Source organism: Conger conger, chromosome 4, assembly GCF_963514075.1.
Source record: "Conger conger chromosome 4, fConCon1.1, whole genome shotgun sequence".
NCBI lineage: Eukaryota > Metazoa > Chordata > Actinopteri > Anguilliformes > Congridae > Conger > Conger conger.
Window position 1 is genome coordinate 12304968 of NC_083763.1, and position 17611 is coordinate 12322578.

At 45.9% G+C, this 17611-nt stretch overlaps 1 protein-coding gene across 1 annotated transcript in view; it reads left to right on the top strand.

Annotated features, from left to right (window-relative positions):
- Positions 1-17611, top strand: part of tle2a (TLE family member 2, transcriptional corepressor a) — a 48722-nt gene that overhangs the window by 22801 nt on the left and 8310 nt on the right. Inside the window, 9 exon segments of the mRNA XM_061237910.1 lie at positions 1641-1685; positions 4882-4944; positions 5768-5842; positions 7585-7792; positions 10410-10426; positions 10834-10929; positions 11031-11075; positions 15280-15441; positions 16795-16921. Coding sequence (XP_061093894.1) covers positions 1641-1685; positions 4882-4944; positions 5768-5842; positions 7585-7792; positions 10410-10426; positions 10834-10929; positions 11031-11075; positions 15280-15441; positions 16795-16921 — 838 coding nt within the window.

Sequence of the window (17611 nt, forward strand, 5' to 3'; positions counted from 1 at the left end):
TCCTCGCCGCTGTTCAGAAATGAACAGCCGTCCCATAATGCACCTCCAGCTGCGCGGAACGAGCGCGTCTTCGCCGCCCCTGTCCGCGGTTCGACGGGTCTGGAAGCCATAATTACCCAGACTCCCACGCCCCCCCCACCCTCACCCCCCCTCACCAGTGACTCAGCTCCGAGCGGATCTGGCACAGTTGTAGATTCCGGCACTCTGTCTGTTAATTGCGGAGAAAATGTCAGTTTGTCACTCGCTGTGAAGAAGTTATACTTTTAGTGTTAGCTATACTGTTGAAGGCCTTTTTTAAATGAACAGCTCAAATACAAACTCTCTCTTACATACACACGTACTACGCGCGCACACGCATACTCTCTCACACACATACACATGGGCACGCATACACACTCACCGTCACACTGAGCGGGCACACACATACACACTGCACGTGCGCACACACACTCAAGCACACACACACATACACACACATACACATACACACACTGCGCAGCCACGCACATACACACACACACACACACGCACACACACAGGCACACACACAGGCACGCATACACACACACACACACACACACGCACGCACACACACACACAGGCACGCATACACACACACATACACACACTGCGCAGCCACGCACACACACACACACACACACACAGGCACGCATACACACATACACACATACACACACACACATGCACGCACATACACAAACACGGTCTTATAAAGGCACAGTGTCTGACAGACAGAGACAGGCTGTTGTGTATTCTGTGGAAATGTGACTGTGCTGAATAGCCACTGCTTCAGCGCAGCGGGCCTGAAAGTCACATTGAGAGGAGCACGTGCGCTTTAATAACGTGCGCTTTAATAACGTGCGCTTTAATAACCATCTTTCCCTCCAAACCAAATTGAGTTCGAAATACGATCGCGTTTGTTGACAAGCGTCCCGAATTTGCATAGTGCCCACCGCTGCCACGGGAGGTGCGTACCTGGCACCGATCCTTTCTTGGCAAAGAACAACTAGACCAGCATTTTGGCATCCAATTTTGGAGTTTCGAAGTTGCCTAGCAACAGTAGAATCTTGGCACTCGCACGGAGCAGAGAAGCCAGCTGTCAGGAAGGACTTTTTTATTTATTTATTTTTCACTGAAAGGCCTCCTGCATACTGCATATGGACGGGGAGTGCCCTCCAACGTACTTCCACTCACCCTGCTACCATCAAAAAAAAAAAAAAAAAAAAAGACAATTTTTAAATGCTGCTTCCACATTAGTGACGTTGGCCAGAAATGATAAACAAAGGCTGACTTTGTATTCATGGCCGTTGCAACTGAATGAAAAGGATGTTTGAAAGGAAGGATGTTTTCTGTGCTTGCCCACGTTTGTATTTGTATCTTTTAACCCTTTGAAGAGTACCGGTAGGTTTTTAAAAAAATTCTAAAGTGTCCCAAGTGTTCTAGAACCCCATTGCTTTCAGTCACCGGTAGTTATTGATACATCAGCATTAGAATGTTCCGCTGCGGACGTTCCAATCGCGTATTTGTGATGTCACTCCTCAAATGGTCAGAAAAAAAGACTGCAATACTGCGAAGAACATTGAGAAAAGGGTTAACATCGCTTTCTTTTCCCCCCGCAGTACTACGAAATGTCATACGGCCTGAACATCGAGATGCACAAACAGGTGAGCGGCCTCGTTATTCACACCTGGGCCGCGGCTGGGCTGGCCCGCTGCAGTCATCAGCGTGGCGTGATGATCCCCCCCTCCCCCGCCTCGGGGACTGAACTCCGATCCCATTACGACGGGCCCGAGGCGCCCCTCCACAGCTGAGCGAGCTCCAGTCATTAATTGGACGCCGGAGCGAATTTGGCTCCTGACTGCAGAGAGAATGTGCTCACGTCTCTGCCTGCCGTTTCCAAAGCATCGCTCCCCCCCCCCCTCTCTGTTTATCTCTCTCTCTATCTCTCGTTCTTTCTGTCTCTCGCTCCCCGTGTCTTTTCTCTCTCTTCCCTTCTTGCTCTCCCTCTTTTCCCTCTCCTCCGACTCTACCTCTCTGTGTCTCTCTTCCTCTCTCCTGTTTCAGTCCTCCAGCAGTCAGACGGTCTGTGCTGAGTTTCTCTTTAAATCAGGTCACTGCCTTCAGCGAGCATCTGCTCTCTCTCTCTCTCTCTCTCTCTCTCTCTCTCTCTCTCTCTCTCTCTCTCTCACCCCACCACTACTTTAACCCATTGGTGCTGTTCTCCCCCTCCTCTTCGTCCTCCACTTCCCCACTACGCGTTAGCGTGCTAACCTCTGCACGTTAGCATTCTAACCCCTGCACGTTAGCATTCTAACCAGTGTGTGTTAGTGTGCTAACCTCTGCACGTTAGCATTCTAACCAGTGTGTGTTAGTGTGCTAACCTCTGCATGTTAGCGCGCTGACCACTGTGCATTAGCATGCTAACCACTGTGTGTTGGCGTGCTGACCCCTGTGCATTAGCGTGCTAACCCCATGCTCGCTGCTGGCTGTCATTTCCTCTGCTCAATAAGATTCCCCCTCCCCCACCCCTTTATTTAGTGCTTGTATTCATAACGCGCACACACACACACACACACACACTCTCTCTCCTCTGCTTCTCATACACACAAACTCCATCTCTTTCTCTCCCTCTCACACGCTCTCTCTCCCACACACACTCTTTCACACAGACGCACACACACACACACTCTCCTTCTCTCCCTCTCACATGCTCTCTCTCACTCGCCCCCCCTCTCCTCCCCTCCCCCCATTACCCTCCCCCTCCCCTTGGTCCAATCTCTCTCCCTCCTGAAGATGTAAGTTGGTAGTTGGCGTTCTCTAACAAGAAATCATTGTGTTTCCCAGGAGAGGGCGGTGATGGATTTCTGTAGGAGAGTGCTGAAAGGCGGGAGTGTGTGTGTGTGCATGTGCCCGTGTCTGAGGTTATTTGTGTGTGTGTGTGTGTGTGTGTGTGTGTGTGTGTGTGTGTGTCTGTTTGTTTGTGTGTGTGTGTGTGTGTGTGTGTGTGTGTGTGTGTGTGTGTGTGTGTGTGCACGCGCGCGCGCATGTGCCCGTGCCCGAGTCTGAGGTTATTTGTGTGCGTGCGTACGCGCGCGCGCCTGTGTCTGAGGTTGTGTGTGTGTGTGTGTGTGTGTGTGTGTGTGTGTGTGTGTGTGTGTGTGTTTGACGATATGAATGTATGTGAGGGGGGGTGTGGAGGGAGAAGATGGACAGCCACTAGGGGGGGTGAAGGAGGGATAAGAAGAGAGGGAGGAGGAGGAGGGATTTCATAAATCACTTAAGAGCAGCTTTGATGTGCGCCGGTTCCAGGAAGGGAACCGCTCACCAGGGGCTTCTGGGAACAGCAGTCCTCACTCACTTACCCTGGGCTTTACCCAGAATCCCTCACTCGCTTACCCTGGGCTTTACCCAGATTCCCTCACTCACTTACCCTGGGCTTTACCCATAATCCCTCTCACCCTGGGCTTTACCCAGATTCCCTCACTCACTTACCCTGGCCTTTACCCATAATCCCTCTCACCCTGGGCTTTACCCATAATCCCTCTCACCCTGGGCTTTACCCAGAATCCCTCACTCACTTACCCTGGGCTTTACCCTGATTCCCTCACTCACTTACCCTGGGCTTTACCCATAATCCCTCTCACCCTGGACTTTACCGAGATTCCCTCACTCATTTACCCTGGGCTTTACCCACAATCTCTCACTCACTTACCCTGGGCTTTACGTGGCTTTAGCCTTCTGCCATATTAGCCACTTTCCGCTAGCCAGGGGAGAATGGGTATAGCTACAGTGAGCTGTCAATCACAAACTTGCCTGCACCAATCAGACGAGTGTGCCCTCCAGAGCAGAGAGACAGTGGTTGGTTCACATTGGCTTGGTGGCGCCTTGTTCTCTCAGTGGGGGTCTTGCATGTAGCGTGGCGTGGCGTGGTGTAGGCCTTGTTACCATGGTAATACCGCATGTGGAGGCTCTGTGGCGCTGGGGCAGGTCAGAGAGAGAGAGAGGACAGCCCCCTCCAGCAGGTTTTCCCGGCCGCAGACTGACGTGTGCCTGCAGCAGATGCTGCACATTAATATTGCAGGCTGCCTCTCACCCTGAGTCCATTTGCATGGGCCAGATGTGTGGAGCTGAAATATTTAGCACACCACTCCTTGTGGCTCGTTGCCATATGTGTGTGTGTGTGTGTGTGTGTGTGTGTGTGTGTGCGTGTGTGTGTGCGTGTGTGCGTGCGTGCGTACGTGAGAGAGAGTGTGTGCGCGCGTGTCTGTGTGCGAGTGCGTCTGTATGTGTGTGCGCTTGTGTCTGTGTGTGAGAGGGAGTGTATCCATGTTTGCGAATGTCTGGTTCTGAGTTTGTGTGCCTGTACGTATGCATATGTGTGTCCGAGTGTCTGGTTATGAGTGTTCATGCGAATGTGTGTGTGAGCGAGCCTGTGTGAGTGAAAGAGGGTGTAGACATGTTTGTGAATGTCTGGTTCTGTGTGCGTGCATGTGTGCATATGTGTGTGCATGTGTCTGGTTCTGGTTCAAGTGTTCATGCCAATATGTGCGTATGTGTGTGTGCAAGTGTCTGGTTATGAGTGTTCATGCGAAAGTGTGTGCGTGCGTGCGTGCGTCTGTGCGTGTGTGCGCGTGTGCGCGTGTGCGCGCGCGTGTGTGTGTGTGTGTGTGCGCGTGCGCGCGTGTGCAAGTGTCTGATTATGAGTGTTCATGCGAAAGTGTGTGTGTGCGTGCGTGCCTGTGTGTGTGTGTGTGTGTGCGTGCAGGCATGCCTGTGTGTGTGTGTGTGTGTGTGTGTGTGTGTGTGTGTTTGTGTGCGTGTCTCTCTGAATGACCCCTCTGTTCCTTCGCTCTCTTGCAGACGGAAATCGCCAAGCGGCTGAACGTGATCTGTGCCCAGCTCATCCCTTTCCTGTCACAGGAGGTGAGGGGGGGGGTGGGGTGGGGGCAGTGAACACAAAAACAGAAACGCAGCACTCTGAAACGACTGCACTCAAACACCAACACATACGCTTGCTCTTTGCCTCACTCTGTTCAGATAAGCACCTGTTAAAACACCGCTCTTACCCCCCTTACGAACACACTCTAACAGTGCCACACAGCTCCTGTCCTGTCCTTGTGTGTGTGTGTGTGTGTGTATATGTGTGTGTGTGTGTGTGTGTGTGTGTCATACACAGTGCCACACAGCTCAGTGTGTTCTTGCTTACATGTGTGCCCATACTGGTTTTGTTTAACCAGTTTCTTTGGCTTAATTTTCCCTATGCTGATTCACTCCTGCATCACACAACAGTAATGCTCCAAGACCAAATGGCTATGGTACAGACCTCAACTATAGTATTAAGGGCAGAAATTTGCGGGTGATCCAGAAATGCCTCGCCTCTGTACTTACACAGTCAATGCAACGCTGACACCCTCATATCAAGATAAGCTTACCCAGCATGCACTATTGCAGGCTGGGTATATTATGTGGCTCAGTGATGGTATTATAGGATCTCACCTTGTCTGCTTATCTCCACCCAAATGAAGCGTGAAGAAAGGGCTTCCGACATTTAGACAAGTGCGCTTTGTAGTTTCCGTCTTCTTCCTAGTATGTGGCCATCATTGTGGAGTGAGTTTGCTGATATGATTCCCTCTTCCTTTAGAATCTTTTTTTCTTCTGAAACTCAGAAAGCATTTTCTTACCCTGATAAAAGTCGCAACACCCCCCCCCCCCCCCCCGCTTACTGTAATCTTGGTTCATTCCACAGCACCAGCAGCAGGTGGTCCAGGCCATGGAGCGCGCCAAGCAGGTGACTATGGGGGAGTTGAATGCGTCGATAGGGGTACGTGGACTCCCCACTCTGCCTCCCTCTTCCTGTATATTTTACTTCGGTTTTTGTGATTCCTACGAAAGAGGCCACTGCGTTCCTCGCCCAACACGGGCGCGAAGCGTGCGGTTGACGTGCTGAGAAGACCGGTTTATGACTCCGGAGCGGAAAGGGTTAAACCCCTTCAGGCTGCAGTGTCTGCTGTGTAATTTGTACGGCAGGGACTGTAAACTCCAGTCTCGGATGTCTGCAGTGCGTGCCAGTTTCCGCTTGCTGACTTGAGGACATTGATCGTTTCCGAGGTCTAAATTGGCAGCTGATTGAAAGGGAACCGTGAAACCCCGCCGGATCTGCGGGCTTCTGGGACCGGGGTTCGACAGACCCGGTGTAAAGTCTTGCCCCGGCGGGCAGAAATTCGGTCCGCGTTCCTCAGAAAGGCTGAAGTCTTGCTGAGGACGCAGAATATTATTCGCAGATTCGTGCTGCATCACGACATTGTGTAACCAGGCAGATTGTGTGTGTGTGTGTGTGTGCGTGCGTGCAGTCCTTGTGGCTATATTTAAGCTTATTTTCCTCTCATTAACTTAAATTAAATTTGTTTTCTTGGCGGCCTATCTGGGGTGTATTCCTGCCTCTCGCCCAATGCATGCTGGGGTAGGCTCCAGCACCCCTTGTGACCCTCGCCAGGAATTAGAAGGGTTAGATAACGGATGGATGGAATATTTGTTTTCAAAATCTTTATTTCGTTTTTGTCAGTGACTTTCCACTCACATCGCTGTTTGTAACTGTGTAGGCAGTGTCACTCCTAATTAATGTAGTCATTACTGAGTCTTGAGCAGTAGTGACCAACCCTGTTCCTGGAGATCTTCTATCCTGTAGGTTTTCATTTCAACCCTAATTTGGCACGCCTGACTCTACTAATTAGCAGCTCGGTGCCGATCTCAAGCTGTTGAGTGAGGTGTGCTTTGATAGGGTTGGAGTGAAAACCTACAGGATGGTAGATCTGGAACAGGATTAGTTACCACTGGTCTAGATGTCTGACGTGATGGACAGTGATGAGCTGCCAGACTCGGGGCGTGGAGCTCCAGTGAAGCAAAGGTTTCAGACTTCGCTGGTGTAGCCAATGTCTGGTTACATTAAATAACATGCTGTTCCGTTTTTAATCGACTGCCTTCATCGTGCTAAAACCATTTAAGGCAGGGATAGCCAACCCTCTTCCTGGAGATCGACCATCCTGTAGGTTTTCACTATCAGAGCAGTCCTCACTCAACACCTAGAGCAGGGCTGTCCAAACCTGTTTCTGGAGACCTCGGATGTGTTTTCACACATGACTACACCACCCTAACAAAGCACACCTCATTCAAAAGCTCCAGATCTTGAGCTGCTGATGAGTATCATCAGGTGTACCAGTTTAGGGGCTGAAAGAAAAACCTCCAGGACCGTAGATCTCCAGGAACACGGTTCAGCTGCTCAGACTTAGGGATTCAATCTGGGCATTTGATTTGATATTCAATCCTTTGTCTGTGCGATACAGCTGAAATGGCTTTTTTATTTCTTTATTCCCCCCACCTCTCCCCAGATGCCACTCATATGTGCTTAAAGTTTTGTGAGTCACCAGTCATTAAAATACCAAATGAGCAAAATTATTCTCTGGCTGAACCCCCTGAAGAGAACCCAGGTGTTGCTGCACCAACACCAGACGCCCTCCTCCGCCCAACGAACAAAAAAAATATATAATGCTGTTGTCTTCCTACCAGCAACAGCTGCAGGCGCAACACCTATCCCAGCATGCAGCGCAGGGCCTGCCCATGGGCCCCCACCCCTCCGGCCTGCAGCACCCCGGCCTGGCTCTGGGCGGGGGCTCGGGCCTACTGGCCCTCTCCGGGGCCCTGGGGGCCCAGCTGGCGGCCAAGGACGAGAGGGCCCATCTGGAGGCCGCCGCAGCCGCAGCCGAGCACCACAGAGGTAGGGGAGCACTGGGGTGGGCCAGCCGAGACGCGGTTAGCGATTAGCTGTTTGTGTTAGCGGTTAGCTGTTAGCGGTTAGCGGTTAGTGGTTAGCTGTTAGAGGGCAACTGTTAGCAGTTAGTGGGTAACTTAGTGGGTAACTGTTAGCTGTTAGTGGTAGGTGGTCAGCTGTTAGTGGGTAACTGTTTGCGGTTATTGGGTAACTTGGCGGGTAACTGTTAGCCCAGAGCCCAGGACAACGTACCTGGTTGTCCCCATATGACAGTGGCTCTCTTATAATTACCCAGAGCTGGGCTCAGTTCCCATCAGGCTGTCATCCTAGTACTCCTGTGCTGGGAGCCATTTTGGATCCACGGTGAAGTCACCGAGGCACACATACTGAGTGGTGTCATTACCAAGGCTTAATAATATTAATTCCAGTTCCAAGTGAGTCAAAATTGTATATAATCCATTGAACAAAAAGCCTCATCGAAAGTTATGGACAGTTTTAAGCTCTTGAATTGAATGCTTATTCATGTTCTGAATTTATTTATTTCGACTTCGTCAAAATGGCTTCCTTGGCTAATACCTCCACTGCAGAAAGATAAGGCGAACATTATGCGACAGTGCAAGAGTGCAGTAGTGTTTGGAATTTTATTACATTAAATTGCAACTGGATCCTTTCCGCAGCTGTTCTCTCTGGTCATTGCATTATTTGGCGTTACATTAATTTAGCATATGTTACCCGTCATTACAGCCTTATGCATCTGTTCACATTAACACAGCATGTCTGTAATAGGAAGTGTTTGAAGGGTAACTTTATGATGGGCGGCCTGTAGCGTAGTGGTTAAGGTACATGACTTGGGACCCCCAAGGTCGGTGGTTCGATTCCAAGTGTAGCTACAATAAGATCTGCACAGCCGTTGGGCCCTTGAGCAAGGCCCTTAACCCTGCATTTCTCCAGGGGAGGATTGTCACGTGCTTAGTCTAATCAACTGTATGTCACTCTGGATAAGAGCATCTGCCAAATGCCAATAATGTAATAATGTAATGATAGGAATATCGTTGTGTGGGTGATTGTACAGTAGTCATGCTGTTGGTTTCTGGTTGGGTGTTTGTATGATAGCCGTGTTGTTATTTTGGGTGTTTGTGTGGTAGCCATGCTGTTATATTGGGTGTTTCTATTAGTCATACTGTTCTTATATTGAATGTCTGTATTATAGTCATGCTGTTATATTGGGTGTTTATATGATAGTCATAGGGCGGCACGGATGGTGCAGTGGGTAGCACTGCCGCCTCACAGCAAGGAGGTCCTGGGTTCGAATCCCCGTCGGCCAGGGCCTCTCTGTGCGGAGTTTGCATGTTCTCCCCGTGTCTGCGTGGGTTTCCTCTGGGTACTCCAGTTTCCATCCCTCAGTCCAAAGACATGCAGGTTAGGCTGATTGGAGAGTCTAAATTGCCCATAGGTATGAGTGTGTGAGTGAATGGTGTGTGTGCCCTGTGATGGACTGGCGACCTGTCCAGGGTGTATTCCTGCCTTTCGCCCAATGTATGCTGGGATAGGCTCCAGCCCCCCTGCGACCCTGTTGAGGATAAGCGGGTTAAGATAATGGATGGATGGATGGATATGATAGTCATGCTGTTATATTGGGTGTTTATATGATAGTCATGCGGTTATATTGGGTGTTTATATGATAGTCATGCTGTTAGATTGTGTGTTTATATGATAGTCATGCTGTTAGATTGGGTGTTTATACGATAGTCATGCTGTTAGATTGGGTGTTTATATGATTGTCATGCTGTTATATTGGGTGTTTATATGATAGTCATGCGGTTATATTGGGTGTTTATATGATAGTCATGCTGTTAGATTGTGTGTTTATATGATAGTCATACTGTTAGATTGGGTGTTTATACGATAGTCATGCTGTTAGATTGGGTGTTTATACGATAGTCATGCTGTTAGATTGGGTGTTTATATGATTGTCATGCTGTTAGATTGTGTGTTTATATGATAGTCATGCTGTTATACTGGGTTTTTATTTTATAGTCATGCTGTTAGATTGTGTGTTTATATGATAGTCATGCTGTTAGACTGGGTGTTTATACAATACTCATGCTGTTATATTGGGTTTTTATACGATAGTCATGCTGTTATATTGGGTTTTTATATGATAGTCATGCTGTTAGATTGTGTGTTTATATGATAGTCATGCTGTTATACTGGGTTTTTTATTTTATAGTCATGCTGTTATATTGGGTGTTTATATGATAGTCATGCTGTTATACTGGGTGTTTATATGATAGTCATGCTGTTATATTGGGTTTTTATATGATAGTCATGCTGTTATATTGGGTTTTTATATGATAGTCATGCTGTTATATTGGGTTTTTATATGATAGTCATGCTGTTATATTGGGTTTTTATATGATAGTCATGCTGTTAGATTGTGTGTTTATATGATAGTCATGCTGTTAGATTGTGTGTTTATATGATAGTCATGCTGTTAGATTGGGTGTTTATATGATAGTCATGCTGTTAGATTGTGTGTTTATATGATAGTCATGCTGTTTGTGTTTGGTCTGTTTTGGCTGGCCGCGGGGGCGTGGCTCTCTCCTGCCGATGATGTACGCAGACCGGGAGGCAGGGCCGGTGAGTACCTCCCCCCATTTCTCAACCCAATCAGGATTGAGCAGGCTTCTGGTCAGTTCCGTTTCAGGTCAGTCCGTTACAGAAATTAATTAGAAATTCCAGTGAATTTAAAAATGCCCGTTATGTTCTGTAGAGATTTTTAAAATGAATAAACTGAATGGAAATGAAGCTGACCTCTGTAGCCAGACATTAAGCTTTCTGCCACAATGCAGGTGCTACGTGATATCACCTTCCCAATTTACCAAATGTTTTTCTTGAAAAGCTCAAACTTTTCTAAATACGCTTGCTTTTTTAGAGGGTTCTTATTTTTAGAGGCAATGTTTGCTTCTCCTGTCTGTCTCTCTTCTTCTGCCTGTGTTGTTTTTTTTCTTTTCTCATGTCTGTCGTTCCTGTCCTCCTCCTCTCAGAGCTCGCTGTCGAACGGGGAGAAGGGGCGGCCGTCAGACTACCTCAGCAATGGGAAGAAGAGGAAAGCAGAGGAGAAAGAGTTCATGACAGACTATGTAAGAACTCTGCCGGATAATGACCCGCATGGAAAACCCATGCTTTCTGAAGACGAGACTCGGTCTCCACACTCCAAACTGACTTTATCTTTGCTTTTTAGGGCAGTGACGCTGACAAGAGTGATGACAACTTGGTTGTGGATGAGGTTTGTGTTTCTTTTTTCACATGACTGTAACATGCAATAGGTGCTTGTCTGCATGTGTACATATACCTGTATGTTATGGACATATGCTGCAGTCATGTTGCTTACACAATCGTTAGATGTTCTGAACCGAACATACTAATGACTGGAATGTTCTAAACTGAACATTCTAATGACTGAAATGTTCTAATCTGAACATTCTAATGATTTGAATGTTCTAATCTGACCATTATAATGATTGAAATGTTCTAATCTGACCATTATAATGATTGGAATGTTCTAATCTGACCATTATAATGATTGGAATGTTCTAATCTGACCATTATAATGATTGGAATGTTCTGAACTGAACATTCTAATGACTGGAATGTTCTGAACTGAACATTCTAATGATTTGTAATGATTGGAATGTTCGAATTGGAACATTCTAATGACTGGAACGTTCTGATCTGAACATTCTAATGACTGGAATGTTCTAAACTGAACGTTCCAATGATTGGAATGTTCTGAACTGAACATTCTAATGACTGGAATGTTCTGAACTGAACATTCTGATGACTGGAATGTTCTGAACTGAACATTCTGATGACTGGAATGTTCTGAACTGAACATTCTGATGACTGGAATGTTCTGAACTGAACATTCTGATGACTGGAATGTTCTGAACTGAACATTTTAATGACTGAAATGTTCTAATCTGACCATTATAATGACTGGAATGTTCTAAACTGAACATTATAATGACTGGAATGTTCTAAACTGAACATTCTAATGACTGGAATGTTCTAAACTGATCATTCTAATGACTGGAATGTTCTGAACTGAACATTCTAATGATTTGAATGTTCTGAACTGAACATTCTAATGACTGGAATGTTCTGAACTGAACATTCTAATGACTGGAATGTTCTGAACTGAACATTCTAATGACTGGAATGTTCTGAACTGAACATTCTAATGACTGGAATGTTCCGATCTGAACATTCTAATGACTGGAATGTTCTGAACTGATCATTCTAATGACTGGAACGTTCTAATCTGAACATTCTAATGACTGGAACGTTCTGATCGGAACATTATAATGATTGGAATGTTCTAAACTGAAAATTCTAATGACTGGAACGTTCTGAACTGAGCATTCTAATGATTGGTAATGATTGGAACGTTCTAATTAGAACGTTCCAATCATTAGAATGTTCCAATCTGAACATTCTAATGACTGGAATGTTCTAAACTGAACATTCTAATGATTGGAATGTTCTAAACTGAACATTCTAATGACTGGAATGTTCTGAACTGAACGTTCGAATGATTGGAATGTTCTGAACTGAACATTCTAATGACTGGAATGTTCTGAACTGAACATTCTAATGACTGGAATGTTCTGAACTGAACATTCTAATGACTGGAATGTTCTGAACTGAACATTCTAATGACTGAAATGTTCTAATCTGAATGTTCTAATGATTTGAATGTTCTAATCTGACCATTATAATGATTGGAATGTTCTAAACTGAACATTCTAATGACTGGAACGTTCTGAACTGAACATTCTAATGACTGGAATGTTCTGAACTGAACATTCTAATGACTGGAATGTTCTGAACTGAACATTCTAATGACTGGAATGTTCCGATCTGAACATTCTAATGACTGGAATGTTCTGAACTGATCATTCTAATGACTGGAACGTTCTAATCTGAACATTCTAATGACTGGAATGTTCTGAACTGATCATTCTAATGACTGGAACGTTCTAATCTGAACATTCTAATGACTGGAACGTTCTGATCGGAACATTATAATGATTGGAATGTTCTAAACTGAAAATTCTGATGACTGGAACGTTCTGAACTGAGCATTCTAATGATTGGTAATGATTGGAACGTTCTAATTAGAACGTTCCAATCATTAGAATGTTCCAATCTGAACATTCTAATGACTGGAATGTTCTAAACTGAACGTTCTAATGATTGGAATGTTCTAAACTGAACATTCTAATGACTGGAATGTTCTGAACTGAACGTTCGAATGATTGGAATGTTCTGAACTGAACGTTCGAATGATTGGAATGTTCTGAACTGAACATTCTAATAACTGGAATGTTCTGAACTGAACATTCTAATGACTGGAATGTTCTGAACTGAACATTCTAATGACTGGAATGTTCTGAACTGAACATTCTAATGACTGGAATGTTCTGAACTGAACATTCTAATGACTGAAATGTTCTAATCTGAATGTTCTAATGATTTGAATGTTCTAATCTGACCATTATAATGATTGGAATGTTCTAAACTGAACATTCTAATGACTGGAACGTTCTGAACTGAACATTCTAATGACTGGAATGTTCTGAACTGAACATTCTAATGATTTGTAATGAATGGAATGTTCGAATTGGAACATTCTAATGACTGGAACGTTCTCATCTGAACATTCTAATGACTGGAACGTTCTGATCGGAACATTATAATGATTGGAATGTTCTAAACTGAAAATTCTAATGACTGGAACGCTCTGATCGGAACATTATAATGATTGGAATGTTCTAAACTGAAAATTCTAATGACTGGAACGTTCTGAACTGAACATTCTAATGATTGGTAATGATTGGAACGTTCTAATTAGAACGTTCCAATCATTAGAATGTTCCAATCTGAACATTCTAATGACTGGAATGTTCTAATCTGAACGTTCTAATGATTGGAATGTTCTAAACTGAACATTCTAATGATTGGAATGTTCTAAACTGAACGTTCGAATGATTGGAATGTTCTAAACTGAACGTTCGAATGATTGGAATGTTCTGAACTGAACATTCTAATGACTGGAATGTTCTGAACTGAACATTCTAATGACTGAAATGTTCTAATCTGAATGTTCTAATGACTGCAATGTTCCGATCTGAACATTCTAATGACTGGAATGTTCCGATCTGAACATTCTAATGACTGGAATGTTCTGATCTGAACATTCTAATGACTGGAATGTTCTGAACTGAACATTCTAATGATTTGTAATGATTGGAATGTTCGAATTGGAACATTCTAATGACTGGAACGTTCTAATCTGAACATTCTAATGACTGGAATGTTCTGATCGGAACATTATAATGACTGGAATGTTCTAATCTGAACATTCTAATGACTGGAATGTTCTAATCTGAACGTTCTAATGATTGTAATGTTCTAAACTGAACATTCTAGTGATTGGAATGTTCTAAACTGAACGTTCGAATGATTGGAAATGATTGGAATGTTCTAAACTGAACGTTCTAATGATTGGAATGTTCTAAACTGAACGTTCTAATGACTGGAATGTTCTACTGTTCCATGTCACTCCTTTGATGGCATCACTTTCTCAGGCTATTGGGAAAGAGGGAAATTGGTTGCAGAGCAGGCTGGGATAGTGTTAAGCCAGCAGATTTTCCATCTTCCGTACCTGGGATGGGGAGCAGGGAGAGGGTGGGAGGCGACATTGGCTCAGGCGGTAAGAGCAGTTGTCTGGCAGTCGGAGGGTTGCCAGTTCGATTTCTGCCAGTAGCATTTCTGGGTTAGCACCTGGCAGCCAATCACCATTCGAGTGTGTGTGAGTGTGTGTATGAATGGGTGAATGAGAAGCATCAATTGTACAGCGCTTTGGATAAAGGCGCTATTACAGTTGCAAGTAATTCAAAATAAATAATTTGCATGTTTTTGCTGATATTCACAGTGATCCATCACTCAGTGATGAACAGTGTTGAATTTCTTTGTGAGTTCTGAGCATTTGGAACAAAAAAGATTAATAATATTGTTATTTTGAGGACCATTGTACTGCATGTGTGACTGTGATAGAATAATGATTAGGAAACAGGCAGGTTGTTTAACCCTTTCAGTCCCACGAGTGCCATATGGCACTCTCGAACTCATACCTTTTTGAACCAATCAAAATGACTGCTCTCCAATTGTTTTGAGCCTCTATTAAAACCTGACTAAATTCTCAGCTTTCTCAATTTTGTCAACCAAAGCCGAAGCCCCTTGGGATTTGGGTAGAGCCACTTCATGTTGGGCTCTGGACTGAAAGGGTTCAGCTGAAGTGTAGACATCCAGCAGTATGAATGGGTGATGTAGGAAATATGAGCTGTGATTGAATAAGAGGGTATGCCGGTGCCTTAATGTGAAGTGGTAGGCAATCGAAGGTGTCTGATTGGTCTATCTTCTCTCAGGACCCGTCATCACCGCGCAGTGTGCAATCCTATTCGTCCAGAGAGAACGGCCTGGACAAGATCCCGCCCTCCCGAAAAGAGGCCCCGCCCCAGGCCAGCCCCGCCTCCCTGGCCTCGTCCAGCAGCGCCGCCTCCCCTTCACGGAGCAAAGAGCCTCCTCAGGTACACACACACACACACACACCTCCCCTTCACGGAGCAAAGAGCCTCCTCAGGTACACACACACACACACACACACCTCCCCTTCACGGAGCAAAGAGCCTCCTCAGGTACACACACACACACACACACACACACAAACATACACACTCTATACACACACAAACCTCTATATATACACACACACACACACCTCCTCCCTCCTGGAGCAAAGTGTCTCCCAGGTACCCTCACCTCTCTATACGCACACGCACACACACGCACACGCACACGCACGCACACACACACACACCACGTTCCCCCCACATTCAGCATCAAAAACACATGCACGCACACACGCACACATAAACGCATAATACTGTCTTGTCAGATGCACATACGCACTCCCACAAGCTGTCAGAAGAACTTCGCGAGCGTAGTGTCAGGAACACACACTTAATCACGCACAGTGTCAGAAACGCACGCGATCGCACCGCGTCAGAAGCCGTGCAAGCACGCAGCTTGTCAAACACACAAACACACACACACACACACACACACACACGGTCGCACATGGGCGTTTCGCTCGCCTCCGCTGTCACATCGTCTCTCTCTTCCACGCGGCTGCGGAACTCTGGCACACGCGTGTGGAACATAGTGACACGGAGAGAGCAGAGGGGCGCTGGATATGTCCGCTTTCTCTGAGGGAGGGGGGAGAGGGGCACATCCAGCGGTTATCATAATCACAGTCATAACCCCTCTTCACACGGATTTATCTACACGCACTGCACTCTCCTTTCAGTACAGATCCACGTGAATGTAAAATATGATCTTAAAATACTGAGAAAGGCCCATCCACACTAAGAAATATAACTATGACTATATCCATAACCATAACAACGTGAGCATCCACACTGCTGAACAATGGCGTTCTGTACACAACCTTTAAAAAAACATTTTTAACCTGACGCCCTGTCACTTTGGATGAATTTTGATTGGCTGTCAGTGTTTTATCGTTCATTCAGCTGAAAAAAAAAAACGCTCTGAACGTGATCCCAACGATATAGTTTGTCACTGTGGTTGTTGTTATAGTTGTGGTTGGACACCACCATCCACTTGAGTTAGTTCTAGTAAGTTCTCATCATCGTTATCGTTCTTGGTGCGGACGGGCATCGTCAGTGTTTTATCATCTGTTGGCAGGGCCATCCCAAGCAAATGCACACACTCCACACCCTAAATCATCCCCTCCTTTTGTATGAATGTCGTCCTAATTCTTACTCGATGTGCACACGTATGATTGGCCGCGTTAATTTCTGGCTCTTGAGTAACATGGAGTAGTGCCTGTTTAATGAGTGAAAGTTACTCTGTTCCCCCAGAGTGAGAAGTCCAGCACCCCGGGTCTGAAGCCAGGGACCCCCATGCCCCCGGAGTCCTCCACCCCCGGCCCCAGCGTGCCCCCCCAGTTCCGCGCCATCCCAGGGAAGGCTGGTGTCGATGCCCTCGGTGAGAGACGTTCCAGCCCCCAGCCTCCACTGCCTTTCCTTTTACATCTCAGTCATTCTGCCAAATCAGCATCCAGGATCGAAACAACCCGTTTTATGAGAAATAATATGTCCCTCGAGATGCCAGTGAAATACCTCCTGCAGCTCACTGACAAGTTTATTAAGACACACATATATTTTCACCAGTCTTAAGAACAAGAGTGTATAATTCTGTCAGTTTTTTTTCCATGATAAGGAGGTGTGTTTTGCACGTGAGTCTTAAAACCGTATTATTTCAACCGTAAGTATTTCAAATGCGTATTTCACCCAAGTCTCACCAGCGTACAGTGCAGAATACGTGCGTCCTTTCGGTGGATTCCTTTGGAAAAGCCGTTTCTATTCCTTTTTACAGCCGTTTCCACGCACTGCTGCCCCTCGAATTCCCAAGCGACTTGCAATTCGACGATTCGGCCACAAGGGGGCAGTGCGGCTCTTGGAAGAAATAGCCGGCTTCCCCAGCTGCCGCCGTTTGAAACGTGACTCTTTTCACAGATGGAGCAGGCGGTTCAGCTTTGATCCTCGTGTTTATTGGTATTCCTCGCTGCATCCGCTGCTCTTCCTGTTGAACTGGGACAGCGATCAGGGCAAACTGAGGCCACAACTGAAATATCCTGTCTTTAGTTTGAGTAACTGCTGGTCTGCATGGGGGTAG